We start from the raw sequence: 14,617 nt of genomic DNA, 5'->3' as shown, positions 1-14,617 counted from the left end.
CGAGCTCCCTCTGCCTCTGTCCTGCGATCACTGGCTATAAAAGCTGTTTTGCTATCTGAAGCTTCATATTCTTCACAGAAGCTGCAGTCCTTGCTGAAGGTAAGCGGGAGGTCACCACAGCACATTCCAAAATGCCCTTCGCTTAATAAATTTGTAAGTAACAACACTTTGTTGAAAAGGTGCTCTCCCTACTGCAGAGTCCAGCATTAAGCCAATTCTTCAAGACCCAAACCACCATCAGGGGTTATGGATTTAGGACTAGTAGGTTTTGCCCCAAACCCTAGGAATCTGATGTAACTGAATTATGTTTTAGAATCATCTTCAGCTTCACCCACCACTTAGGGTCTCCTGGATAAATTTCCCTCGGAGAGCAGGGAAAGAGCTCTACCTCATTTCAGTTACTGAATGTTTTTTATTTTTTGGAAAATATAACATCTTTTAAGGGACTGTGTTTCCCTTTTTGCTTTGACTGCTGGGAAGCTCACAGCAAGACCCAAACAGTATATATTTCCATGTATAAACTTTCCCCAAACTTCTCAGTATTCTGATTTTGTCTTCATTTTGACTCATGATTATGTATTCTGGTCAATCTGTTTTAAGTCCTTTCTGGAAGAGGAAGGGGTATACAACCAATCAATCAAAGATTTGTTCCAGAAAGAATCGGTATAAAGGTAACATTCATAGGAACACTGTCGTCTGCACCCAAAATAGTCCCCCAAGTGGAACAAACGCTACTCCTATTGTTCTCTGAAACATCAGAGGAGGTCCCGCAACATGACGGCCTTTTTCAGAGACCATCCCTGAAGGTCAGAGATGAGCCGGGATGGTGGGGTGGTCTCTCTGTCCTTTAGTATCACTCAATTGCCTTCTCTCCCTCCACCCTGGGTGACCTGCAGAATGGAGGGTCCAGAGTAGCTCAGGCTGACATAACCACACAGCAAAGACTCTCCAAGCCCATCCCTGACTTGCCTTTCAAGCAGCCAGACTAAGAAATCCCCAGGGGCAGAGAATCCCATCTCACTCAAGGGTTCGGAAGTTAGCCCCTATCAGAAATCAGGCAGAGTAAAAACTTAAACCTGGCGATCCCTTAAGTTATTCGCCAAGTGCGTAAGGTCTCACGGCTGCACCCTCTAGTTTGTCCCTAGGCAATGCCTCTCCGGACCCCTCAACTCATTCTTCCTGACCTCTCTTGGGCATGTTGGAATCCCCTTGCTAGCCGCTTGCCGAACCAAATGAAACACGCGCTGACTGCCGTGTCAATGGGAAGGTTACCCTTCCAATCGTTCACACACTCCTTCCAGGGCTGGGCCGACGTGCTGGGGCGATGGCACTTCGCACGGCCACAGCTGGGCAGGTGCCACTGGGACCCAGCGGGGAGAGGCCAGGGATGCTGCTAAATGTCCTCCAATGCCCAGGACAAAGAACTACCCAGCACGAAACGTCAGTAGTGCCAGTGCTGAAAAACCCTGGAACCAGGTGGATTAAGTGCAAATGTGGTGGCATATCAAGTCAAGTGCACACTGCGTCGTGCCCCCGGGACTGCAGTGCCCCGAGAAGCACCCGCTACTCTGGTACCACCTACACAATGCTCTCGTACTCTGTTAAGAAAACACACTTTGAGATGCCTGGGCAGCATGAGGGGAAGAAAGGGAAGCTCAACATATCAAGACCTTCCCAAGTGAAGGCTTCTAACAATTTCAGCCTTGTCAAATGTCTAAATGTTGCCAAACACTTTAGGAAAATAAATGGACATACCGGGAAAGAAGTTGCTTAGGCTAAAAACGTCTTGACTACTAGAAGCAACTACTACTTTCCAGGAGACTTTTATTTTTCTGCGCTCAGAACCAACCACGCTGGGTATTGAGCAGGTAAGAGGTGGGAGGGCCCAGTTTAAGTCCTGGTTCTATCAGATAACCAGCTAAGTGACCTCCAGCCAATCCAGGTTACAGGTCACGCAGCTTTTGATCACACAAATGAAAGGTGGCACTCGAAACCAAACCGAGAAAGCAGAAACTGGTTTAGTCACTTACCGTCCTGCTTGGGAGACAGTTCTTTGGGTTCCTTCTTATTTTTCCGACCCTCCCGCCCAGAATGGTCTTCTCCTAAGTCTATGACAAGTTCGCTCTCTGAGTCGGAGTCCAGGCCCAAGTGGACCGTCGGGGAGTCCATCTCATCCTTTCCCTTCAGTTTGTCTTTCGGGGGATGTGGCGAGGGTTTGGCTTTCTCCACAAAGTCCTTCTCGGGCTGAGGACTTGCCTTTTCCTTGGCTGAGTCTGGGTCTGCTTTCTCGCCGGGTGGCGACGGGCTTTTCAGCTCCTCTTTGATCTCCACTGGGTTTGCCAGTTTGGGCTTTTTTTTGGCAGCAGAGAGCTCCTTGTCCATGCGACCCCCCTCTTTGTCTTCTGCGTCTTCTGGCTCATTCTTGGACTTCTGCTCATCATCACTGATATACTCGCTATCGCTGCTATCTGACTTCTCCGAGTCCTCCGAATCGCTGTGTTCTACGGCCGTATAAACATCTTCTGAGATCTCATTTATGCCTAAATTCGAAAAGAAAACCCAGCATGTGGCGTAGTCACAAAATAAAGAGCAGGACCAAACACGCAAACATTTTCCACGCCAAATGCTGGAAATAAAAAAAGAACATTTCAAATCGTATCACAACTGGCCCGGTGGGGTTAGCAGTGAACTCAAGTTGCCACCGAAGACAGGTGACAAATGGCACTTGTATTTGGAGAGGGTTTCAAAGACAACGTGGGACCAAACAGCCCAAATTTTGAATTTATCTGGAGCTTAGTATTTGCAATACTGGTGACTGGGACATGGAAAAGGAGAGGGATGGAAGGGAACACCAGAGATAAACTATCAAAACTGATCCATGTTACAGAGTAGAAAATAGAGGCCCAGAGCAATCACTTGTCCTAGGACACAAAGAAAACCAAGACGGAGGCAAGGCCCAAACCCTGGGCTCCTGACTCGCCCCCAGCACTGCCCTCACGCATGCCAAAGCATGAGAGCCCTCCACCTGTGAGTCCAGGGCGCGCAGAGGTAAGGCAAAGTCTTAAGCTGAGGCTGCAAACCCACAGGCCGTGAGTCACACCTGACCGGCCGACCCATCCGACTTGGGGAGCAACAGCTTGGCTCACAGGGTAGTTTGTTGTTGCCTCTTGTTTTTGAATTCAGAACTGGGTGCCCGATTCACAAAGCAGGAAATTTCACACGGAAATCGAGATGGGGGGCATCTGCTGAGAGTGCAGATCTGGCCACTCTGGGTAACAGGCCTGTGAGGTAACGGCTGGCTGGGGCTGAGAAGCCACTGGCCCAGTCAGGGGGGGAAGCCCCGACTGCAGCTGGCCCAGAGGCCCGCCCCCTCACCCTCTGCGCTGATGGAGAGTGGATGGCCGCTGTGTTTGCACTGCTTGTCCACTGACTGTGGAGCCAGGGGGAAAGACACGTATTTCCACTTGTCTATCAAAAGGGGAAAAAGACAAAATAGCGGGTGTTGCACACACACACAAATGATTATGGGCAAAAGCGTATCTCTAATGGTGGCTCCATTTAACCCGCTTCTGCCCCCCGCGACCAGCCAGCAGTGTCACCAGGCAGTAGGGAAATAATACTATACCCTAAAATTTTGAAAAGAGAAAATCCCAGTCAGTGCTTTGTACCATGTTCATTCTACAGCAATGACGTCCTGACCCAGACACAGCGAAGGCAAACTTGCAAAAGGACAGAGCCACGAATGGCCCCGGGCACTCAACACCAGCAGAATCGCTGGTGAATTACATCAGCCTCCACCAGGACTCAATCAAAAAGAGGAGACGTCAAAATAAAAACACCAGATCTGGTATAATGTCTGAATCCTCAGGCTTATGCTACCACTATAGCTAATAGACACAAGGACAGCGAGCGTGACCACGTTACCACACACGGGACAGGAAGAGCTTGGGCACTAAAGCCGAAAGGACAGGAACTCACATCCTGCTCCACCACTTTCATGAGCTGGGTAACCCTGAACAAGGGACCTACCTCCCTGAGCCTCAGTTTCTTCATCTGCAAAATGCATCAACCTCCCAGGACGATCTCTGCGCGGTGCTTACTGAGCACAGTGCAGGGGGCATCGGAAGCACTCGGGAAATGGAGATACTAAAATTCTTGTTCACAATAATAGTAAGTCAAGGAGTTGGACCTGCATGGAAGGACCCAAGAGGGGTATTTAAATGGACTGCAAGGCTTCGTCCACGCCATTCAGTGTCCCGACCAAACTCCTCCAACAGCCCAGATGTCGCCAAACTACAGCTCCTTCCTTACCCGAAGGTCCAGCGCAACCACTGACACACAAATCTCACCGTGGAGTGAGGCCCGGTCATCCCCTATTTATTTATAAATGCCTTCCTGGTTTTATTTACTTATTTAACCAATACTCCAGAGCATTACCTGATACACAAGACCCAGTACCTTGGAGAAGGCAAATCTTTATAAGGCAACCTCCCTGCCCTCAACGAACTTCCAGTCTAGTAGGGAAGGAAGGATACCCCCCACACAAAAGGACCACTGCTGCTTCTGAGCAATACAGTATCAAAGGTGGTGGGCAGATGGGGAGGTCAGTCAGAGGAGACTTCCTGGAGGAGGTGACACTGAGCTTGGCCTTTGGGACAGGGTTCAGGTAGGTAGCATGAGTGCAGGCAGCATGGGGGCAGAGGAAAGGAGGCAACAGACACAGAAGTAGGGTGGGCCTGCCGGGTGGGGAGGACCCAGTCTGGAGGAGAAGAGTTCGTGCTGGGGCCACACTCAACCCTGCCGTCACAACACTGGCGTGTACTGACAGGGTGTGCAGAGGGCAGGCGCAGGAGGACCTTCCTGCTTCTAAAGCTTCTCACAACCTACACCTCGAGCCTGCAGGCTGCCCCCACTGAAGAATGAGCTCTGAGGGATTCAAAGAGCCTGTCTGAACAACTAACCAGCAAACCTGAAACACGCTGCCCTGAGTGGAAATACGTGTTAATGGAACCAACAACTCCAGGTTCAAAGCAGCCGGGATCCAGCTCTGATTCCACCTGGGTGGCATTCCCACAGATGATGACAACGATAGTGAGGACAATGAAAGCAAACCAAAGACGTACCTAATTGCGCCTTGCAACTCTCTATCGTCTTGTCAAGATTTAGCTGGAACCGGCTGCGGATCTGCCGCTTGGGAGAGATGAGAGGAACGGGGGCGGACTGCTGCTGGACAGACTCGCTCAGCTGCTTCAGATCCATCTCGGCCTTGCTGCGGTCTGAAAGACACCGTCACACCCTCGTCAGACCAGGCATTGGAGGGGTGGGCACGCAAGTCTCGTGACACAGTGTCCTTCTCGAAAACACACACTTTAGAACATGGGAGGGAAAACAATCTGAAACATTTTTGCCATTGGTCCCAACGTCATCTGCCCAGTGACATGAGCTGACTTGGGAGATAACAGCCCCGAGAAAACATTTGGCAGGTTTACTCAGTCTACTGAACAATCGCCGGGGTCGCCTTCAGCATTTAAAACACACGATCCCAGCCAGAAGGCTGTCTGTGGAACTCGGCATCATTAGGGAATCTCAAAAGCCAAAGATTATAGTAATAAGCTCAACCTCAGTATCCGCAGATAAACTGACACGGCATCTGGCCAGAGTGTGCTTCGAACTCCAGGCCCACGTCAGCGAGGGCTTGGATCCAAGAGAGACGCCGAGCCCCTCAAAGGATAACTGGGGCCCCTGGCTCCTCATTTACCATAGAGACTTCATTCTTCATTCCTCTCCAACCTAGTCTGGAGCTCAAATGAGACAGGAAGGGAAAAGAGAAGAGGCAGACCCTCCTCCCAGCACCTGAGGGAAGGTAAATAGATTAGCCCTGGATATTCAATCTGTATCTTCTCGATCGCCCTAGTCCCAGGCAAGGGCCTCTGACTGCGGAAGATGGCCAAGGTCCCGCCCCTTCTCCCCACCCCCTGCCACTTTCTGCCCTGGGCTCTTTATAGGACCAACTGAACCAGATTCCGTGGGTTTGCATTTCTTGAATTTCTTCCCTACCTTATCTACTTCCTCAACTGCCTCCTCTAGGGTCCCAGAAATATAAGAAGCGGACAAAACGCAGGGGGGCTACGAAGGCCCAGGAAGGGATGAGAAACTTTGCGGGCAGGAGCACCATCTCTCACCCTGCCTGCCGACCTCGGGCATCCCCTCCAACCGACCCCCCTGCAGAGAACGTGGGCATCTGCCCTACCCGCACTGATCCCAGAGTATCAGTCAGAATGCACGCAGCGTGGAAACAAGGACAGAGAGGAGAAGCAACCTTTGGTCTGTTCCGCACCGGCTGAGAGCTCACACCCTGACTTCCTGCTGTCTTCCTGCTGTCTTCCTGCAACATTCTCCCAAAGGTCACCTCTGCCCCCAGGCTGCTGAAGAGGCCCAGGAGACAGACTCAAAGCCTTCACTCCCTCCCTTGGCTTTTGTTCTGTTTTCCCGACAGGACTCCCGCACCTTCTCCTTCCCCCAGGAGCAGGGCTCTTCCCTACACGGCAAGCCCAGACTGGTTCCCACGAAGGGACCACAGGCGGCCTCCCAAAGGCCCCACCCAACACACTCACAGGTGACCAGTGCAACGAATTGCTCAGATTTGGTTCTTTCACCATAATGAGGTCTCTACGAAGGTAAGATTAGGATGGGCCTTTTCTCAAAAACACGCTCAGGGTGGATAGCCAGGAAGATTCCAGAAGTGAGTGGTCCAAGGAAATAGACAGCATCCTTGTCATTCAAGAAAAGGCTCTAAAAAACATATTAGGGTGTGTGCATACAAGTGTGCATGGGCATGCACGTGTATTCCATGCACGCGCGTCCATGCACACGCACATGCCGACCAGGGGCTCTTCAGAGAGCCTATCGGCACCAGGGCAGAAGACGCTCACAGGTGTGCGTGCACGGCCCCTTTGGAGGGGGAGGAATGTCTGTTCGAATCTCCTGGAGAAGGACCGATGAAGAGAAGACAGAGAGGGGAGCAGTGATAAAACAGCGAGGAGGAGGCAGCCCAGGGAAACAAGAAGGGATGCGATTAAAGACAGTACTACTAGGACTTACGGGCTTCAATAGTTAAGCACCGAATGTGACAGCAAAAGGAAGAACAGGACGTCCGTGTGGTAACGTCTGCTCTCGGAAATGAGAAGCAGCCCGGGCCGGGCAGCTCAGTTGGTTAGAGCGTTATCCTGATAGGCCAAGTTGTGGGTTTGATCCCCAGTCATATGCAAGAAGCAACCATCGAATATATAAATAAATGAAATAGCAAATCAATGTTTCTATCTTTATCTCTCGCAAGTCAATAAAATTTTTTTAAATGAGGAGCATATTGGACCCAGAGAAAAAAGACAGCCTTTTCAAGCATAAGTTAGAAAAGAAGTATCTCGCCCTGTCTGGTGTGGCTCAGTGGATTGAGTGCCGACCTGTGAACTGAAAGGTTGCTGGTTTGATTCCCAGTCGGGGCACATGCCTGGGATGCAGGCCAGGTCCCCAGCTGGGGGCGCACAAGAGGCAGCAGGTCAGCGTTCCTCTCACACATCGAAGTTTCTCACCCTCTCTTCCTTCCCCTCTCTCTAAAAATAAATGAATAAAATCTTTTTTTTTTAAGTATCTCAACAAAAACACTTCCCAAGAAGTGGGGTTGGGGAGAGGGTTGCTACCCAACTGACGTGCTCATCAATGTGCTCAACAGCATTCTTGTCCAGCTAATTGCCTCCAAAGAGCAGCTATTTAAAAACGCAACCACTACACCAGGGATCGGCAGACCTTTGCTGTAAGGGGCCAAGGAGTAAAGTAGGCTCTGTGGACCACACAGGATCTGGTGCAAAAGCCAGAGGAAACACGATGTGAACAAATGGGTGTGGCTGTGTTCCAATAAAACTTGATTTACAAAAACAAGTGTGGGGGCCAGATTGGTGTGCAGGAAGTAAAATCTGCCATCCCCTGTGCTGTAGGAGTCCCAGGGACTGCTAACATGGCTGCATACGTTACCTACCTGTAGAATTTTTTTTTTAAATCCTAATGCCTTAGCCACCATCCCCGGAGACTCTGAACGAACTAGCCAGGGGTACAACCTGGGCGTTGGCCTTTGAAAAGTCAGCTGGGCGATTCTAATGCAGCTATGGCTGACAGCCCTGTATGCAACTAACGTGAGCAAAGAAAACTCCCTGGGACCTGCCCAAATCCTGGCGTATCTGTGTGAACAGAACCACTCTTCCAAACCTTGGGGTTCAGAGAAAGGGACCTACACCTCATAATCAAGAGGAGTGAAAAGAAGGTAGGGCACCTCATTGTACAAAACGAGGTCCCTCGAGTCAAAAAGCCACTGTAATGTTTATTCTAACAGGGGACCACCAAAAGCCAGGGGGCTGGGATCAGGTCCCTGGGGACACACCTTCAGTTTAGCCAAATGCAATTATCTTTCTGGAACTTTCAGCTGCGCTCGACTCTCCTCCTCCACGGGGAGAAGAGAGAGGCTGCTGTCTTATTTAGCTCACAGTAGCTTATCAAGACTCTTTCCACCCCTGCCCTTCTATATCAGGAACATCTCCAGAATCCTCACTTACTGCCAACATTTTGAACTTTTCAGCTAATAGGAAGACAGCTTGGGCTATAAATGGAAACCAGGGATTAAAGAAAATACCCCCGCTGGAGAAAGAGGCACGATCTCACATTTCTGGAGGCAGCGTCCATCAGAACAGCCCCGTGAGAGGGTTACGGGGCAGTATCTCTCCAAATGTCAGCTGTCCGTGGCCTCTGACCCGGGACACCACTTCTGGGAATTTACCCGATGGTCACACACTCCCATGTGGGCAAAAGGGTCTTTACCGCAGCTGTTTGAACAGCAAAAAGTGGACAACAGCCTCGAGTCCGTAAATAAGGTGCCCGGATAAAGTCACAGTTCGCCTTGAGATGGAGCAAAACGCAGCTGCTGAAAGAAAACAGTGGCAGATCTCTACGCTGCTAGGACAGGCAGCCTGTTCAATGAAAAAGGCACCAGCGGCAGAACAGTTAGCATTGGTGTGGGGGAGCAAAGAAGGAAATGGGATACCGGTGTGCGTATGTATGGGTTCTAGGGGTTTCTCAATGCACTTTGACATCTGGGGCTGGACAGGTCTTTGTTGGGAGAGGTGGCAGGGGGGGAGGGGGACCGGGCCGTCCTGTGCACAGTAGGTCTCTACCCACTAGATGCCAGTAGCACCCACATTCCAGTTGTGGCAATAAAAATGTCTCCAGAGGTTGCCCCATGTCCCCTGGGGGGCACCATCCCCCAGGCTGAGAACCACTGGTATATATCGAGGAGAGCTCTCCACAGAAGCTAACAACAGGTGACAGAGGTCACCTGTGCGGAGGCAGCACAGAAGCAAGTGATCAGAGGTGGCAGCCGGCGTGGGTTTTCATTAAACACCTTTCTGTACTTTGAAATTTCTTTTACCACGAGCATTCACGAGTTACAAAAACCAAATAAACTTTTTAAAAGAGGAATATAACCACTTCTTTTTTGGCTAAAAAAATTTCCTTTGTTCAAAAGCTGTAGGCAGATTATGATGCATGGACTTCCAGGAGCCACAGAATGGCGGCTCCTTCCAGGGAATGGTATCCAGACAAGAGGCCTTGGCAGATGCTCTCACATCCATCAAGCCACGCAGAGATCTTCCTCACTGATTCACTGTTCAAAAAAAAAAAATCAAGTCCTAGCCAGGGTGGCTCATTGATGAGAGCATTGCCCTGTGCACCAAAAGGTCGCAGGTCTGACCCCGGTCAGGGCACACGCCTGGGTGTTGGTTCAGTCCACAGTGGGGACGTGGACAAGAGGCAATCGGGCAATCGATCCATGTTTCTCTCTCTCTCTCTCTCTCTCTCTCTCTCTCTCTCTCTCTCTCTCTCTGTCTCTCTCTCTCCGTGTGTGTCTCAAATCAATAAATGTATCCTCGGGCAAAAACTTCAAAAAAAAAAAAAATCAAGACAATCTCTGGGAGACCAAGGCCCCGACTCTGCACCCAGGCTCTGGAAGAGCGCCTGACTCCCAAGGCCCCACAGAGAAAGAAAGGACGCCTCGCAGCAGCCGAGAAAGCAAGCAGAAGCGCTCCGTTCTGACCGCTCTCCACCGCTCCGCCAGCATCGTGGGGAGAGCGGCGAGGCACATCTTGGTCACGACCAGGATGGCTGAACTGCTGCTGCGTGTGTTCAGCCCAAAGCAGACACCCTCTGGGAGCTAAGAGGAGATGAGAATTCACAGAGAACGCAAATCTGAATCTAGAAGAAAAGAATCAGGGCCTCCTCCTCTCTCCTAGTCTCGCCAACTCAGTCTTACTTATCATCACCCTAGAGTCACTGGAGGACCCCGGACAACCCTCCAGGGTCCGGCTCCTTGTCTGGAGCTGAGAGAAGAGGCCCAAGACAGCCAACACTGGGCCGTGTGCTGGCGGCAGGGGAGGGCGGTCTCCGCAGAAACCATCCCCTCGCTCACACACTGAAATTAATCATAAGAGTAGTTTGGTAACCAACAGATGACCCACAAACCATGGGCTGGTTTGTGTATTTCTAGTTCTATTTATTTGGCCCAAGTAGAGTTTTTATTTTTTGATGAAATTGAGGCCAAATTTTAAAATCCAGGAGCCTTTGCCCTGGTAGGGCGGCTCAGTTGGTTGAAGTGTCATCTGTGCACCCACAGGTCAAAGGTTCGATCCCAGGTGGGAGCGTACACAGGAGGCAACCAAGCGATTGATTTCTTCCTTCCTTCCTTCCTTCCTTCCTTCCCTCCCTCCCTCCCTCTCTCTCTCCCCCTGCTCCACCTTCCTTTGCTCTCTAAAATCAGTAAAACATATCCTCAGGTGAGGATTTAAAAAACAAATAAAATAAAACCTAGGAGAATTCACATAAAAATCTAGCTTTCTGTTTTTTCTGAAAATTTAGTATGTGACTGACAACACGGTTCGAGTAGCGGGAGCTGCTTCCTTTAACAAAGATCATCGCCCTCCGTGTGACCCCCCATTCAGGATGTCACCTTACCCGCGACCCCTGCAGCTGGCCTGCTTCTCCAAGGGCACGTGAAAATCACAGCAGGGCCCTGTCGAAGCATTTCAGTTCCTGCATCCTGGTTAAGAGCCCAGGCTCCAGAGTGAAACAGGCCCGACTGTACCTCGAACCATGTGCGATCCTGGGAGGGTAACCTGACTTCTCTGGGCCTCGGTTTCCGCTTCTGTGAAATGGGGCTATTACCTACATTGAAGGTTATTATAATTTAGTAGTTTTCATTTGCAGGAGCAAAATTCACCAGGTTTTAACACCTACACAGATGTCGGTAACCACCACCACAAATGGAATGTAGGACAATTCCGCCTGCCACAGACATCCCTTTGCGATCTGTAAAACCGCCCCCCACCCCCGACCCCTGGCCATCACTGGTCTGTTTGCCGCCTCTACAATTCTGCCTCTTCCAATATAATTTTTAAGTTAAGTATTTTGTTAGATATAATAATGCCATCATTATCCCTGGCGCTGCCTCATTTCTGTCTGCTCACAGGAATTCCAGAGATGTCAGACATAATCAAGCCCCATAAAGCACATGCCCCATCCCTGGGACACGTGAGAATTATTTGGCACTTCCCTCCACTTTCCCTTTTTTCCCTACCTATCCATGACACTTTTCACTGGTGCCTGTCTGCTCTGTTTTCCAGGAGGTAACTGAAAACCCAGCCCTAAAACGCCTGCATTCCCAGTGCTCGTGTTCCCACTGACAAAACGAGGCACGTGTCCCGGCATGGGAAGAGCCAGCAGGGAGGTCCTGAGGCCCGGGTTCCACTCTGCCCACCACCCGAACACAGGCCAGGAAGACACCGTGCGCTCCCACCGTGGGTCAAGCCAAACCGAAAAGACCACAGCGTCACAAGGATGCCCAAGGACCGCCTGGCTTAGGGAAGGAGCTATTCTTGCCACGCATGATTGGCAAAGAGGAAATGGGACCGTGAGAACGTCTCCACACCACAGTGCTTTCCAGGGTGTGGAGGCGGGAGGAGGGCAGGAGAACAAACCACACCACTGAGAAGAGTGACTATTCCCCAGGGCAGCACACGGGTCCCCTTTTGTTCAAGTGAGCAATGCCCACAGTCAGTCCGGACCGGAGCCCCTAAAGCCACCCCCTGATTGCCGATCACATCAGAGCTGCACTGACAGGGGACCCGGGGGGACCCAGGCACTGGCCTCCATGGAGACATGGGCTCGCTCCAGCTCCACCACCTTCGGGCTCTGCCATGCTGGGCACCAGATGCCTCTCTCCAGACCTCAGTTTCTCCATCTGAAAAGGGCACTGCAGGACAAGAGGAAGCCGGAAGGAAGGCACTGCCTGACCCTGGAGGCTCTGCATTCCCGCTCTAGCATCCTTCCCGACACCCTGTGCTGGAGGCCTCCAGGGTGTGGCTTTGTCTTTGTCCACTGCTCCTTTTCAGCCTCCTCTGCGGACCGCCCTCCCCACTCGAGTGTCCCAGGGCCACTTGACAGATCAACAAAACAATAACTTCATAAAGTTAGGGAATCAGCATTTCCAGTGCCAATTTTTGCTGATGACTTTGGCCTAAGCTAATGCTTTAAAAAAAAAAAAAAGGACAGAACTTAGGAAACACTGTATCAGAATATACTGCACAGAGAAAAAATAAATACTGATTCATAATACTTGATATATATCAAGTATATATATGAAACTTCAAATACATGTTTTTACATAGATGAGAACTGGGTTACTGTGGTCAAAGGCAAGTAAGGTCGTAAACGCTGGCCTATGTTACTCCATGATGAACACTTTGCATGTCTTCGGGCCCCAGGAAACCCCTAACTCGCTCCTTTTATTGGTCTCTCTGCATGTCCATCCACTGCACCTTTTAGACAGTTCGCTCAGAGTTCAGAGTTCGAGAACCACGGAGTTCAACAACCACTCACAAAGGAGGACATCACAACTTGTAAAAATATTCACAGCTGCCAGAGAAAGAGACTTCCAAATATTCCAACTGACCCAGGTTAAGATTCAGGATGCTCCCAGTGGTGGACGTCTTGTCCGTTTTCGTCGTGAGTGGCGTGGACGCTTGAGGAGAGAAAGGCTTCGGGCTGCCGGATAAACTCCCCGCTTGGCCCGTCTTCGTGGAGGCCGGTGACGCTGGAAAGAGCACGGCACTTGTTAAAAGACAGGTTTACAAAGACACAGACAAATAAAACTTGTGGGGGTGGAGGGAGGGAAAGGTGAGAAATTCATTTGATTGCCACAGGCCAGCAGAGCAGCACAGATGGGGTGAAGCGGGCAGGACTAGCCGCTTCTTTCAAAGCAAAGGGCTCTCACCCAATGTTAAACCGTTAAAGCCACAAAGGAAGGAGGCCTCCCCGGTTATTCTGTCAGACACAAAGCTCTAAGACAAATCGGCTAAGCTGCCACTGAAATTAGCTTGGCCCATTCACGGGTGTAAATCTCAAAATAAATAGCGATTAAACCAGCCCCCACCACGGCCCAGATGCAGAGACCAGAACCAGGCTTACAAATGGCATGCCATCCCTTTGCGGGAGACGCGGGGGCCGGCTCCCACAGCCACCGCACCTGCCAGGGGCGACCTGACCCCTCGGGAGAGCTTGAGATTCCCATTTCAAAGGCGCTGCCGAGCTGAAGGAAGTAAATGCAGCCCCAGATGGAGTGAGGAGACGTTGGTAAATTACCTCCCTTTTACTGTGTTTCAAACTTTGACAGGAGGGTGGAGGGTCACACCTATTCCCAAGGCTTTTATAAATACCTTAAACCTACGTCCGAGCTGCCCTCTGACCCTCACCCACTGGGCGGGGGGAGGAAGAACAGAAACCAAACCAACTGAATGAGGTAGTTCAGGTGGGCCACCCAGAGCCTCCTAGAGATCCTGGTTATGGGACGGCCCTGTTACTAAATGTGTGGCAGGCAGCGACACAGCCAGCTCTCCTCAGACGCACAGGAAGCACTGACTCCAAAGTGGTCTGGTCCTTAGGAAAAAGCTGTTGATGGCCAAGGCGTCAGGCACCAAGACGTCATGGGGACTTCCAAAGGGCTCGCCTCGATTTCCTCAGCTGCCAGATAGGGATGCTCAGAGGGAGGGTTCAATCAGATCAACGTGTGCCCCAGCTTGGCTACTCAACATACACGAGGTAAGCTCACATCCGGTGCCAGGACCTGCCAACACTGTAGTTACTGTAACAGAGCGGGGAAGGCTCGAGACGCGGAGAGAAGTGGCCTCAAGAGTGGACAGACTGGGAGCCAGATGGGGCACACACCCCAGCTCTGCTGCCAACTCGCTGGGCGACCGAAGTTACCTGGTGTCTCTGAATTCCCTTTCCCAGCAGCAGCAAAGAGGAATACTAACATGATACAAAGGGAGGATAAAAGTGCCTACCCTCATCAAGTTGTAGCGATCAAATAGATTACTCATCGGAACAGTGCCTGGCATCTATTAAGGACTATATTATTGTTTGCTCTTGGTGCAGTATCATTTTCTACTCCCCATTAACCTCCAGGGCTCTGGTTTCAATCACCTAAACCAATGGTCCTCTTTCGGGAGTGATTTTTTGCCCTCCA

General features: G+C 50.8%; 1 protein-coding gene across 24 annotated transcripts in view; it reads right to left on the bottom strand.

Annotated features, from left to right (window-relative positions):
• ZMYND8 (zinc finger MYND-type containing 8) overlaps positions 1–14,617 on the bottom strand; it is a 105,504-nt gene that overhangs the window by 22,464 nt on the left and 68,423 nt on the right. For all 24 annotated transcript variants that reach the window (XM_045194446.3, XM_024559186.4, XM_024559188.4 and 21 more), the window contains 3 exons: positions 13,046–13,186; positions 5,124–5,276; positions 2,031–2,540 (listed from right to left, as the gene is read on the bottom strand). In XM_045194446.3, the coding sequence (XP_045050381.2) occupies positions 2,031–2,540; positions 5,124–5,276; positions 13,046–13,186 (804 nt within the window). The remainder of the gene's footprint in view (positions 1–2,030; positions 2,541–5,123; positions 5,277–13,045; positions 13,187–14,617) is intronic.

The sequence above is a fragment of the Desmodus rotundus genome, chromosome 6 (genome assembly GCF_022682495.2).
Source record: "Desmodus rotundus isolate HL8 chromosome 6, HLdesRot8A.1, whole genome shotgun sequence".
NCBI lineage: Eukaryota > Metazoa > Chordata > Mammalia > Chiroptera > Phyllostomidae > Desmodus > Desmodus rotundus.
The sequence above is the reverse complement of the archived record's forward strand: the minus strand, read 5'-3'. Positions and strand labels throughout refer to the sequence as shown.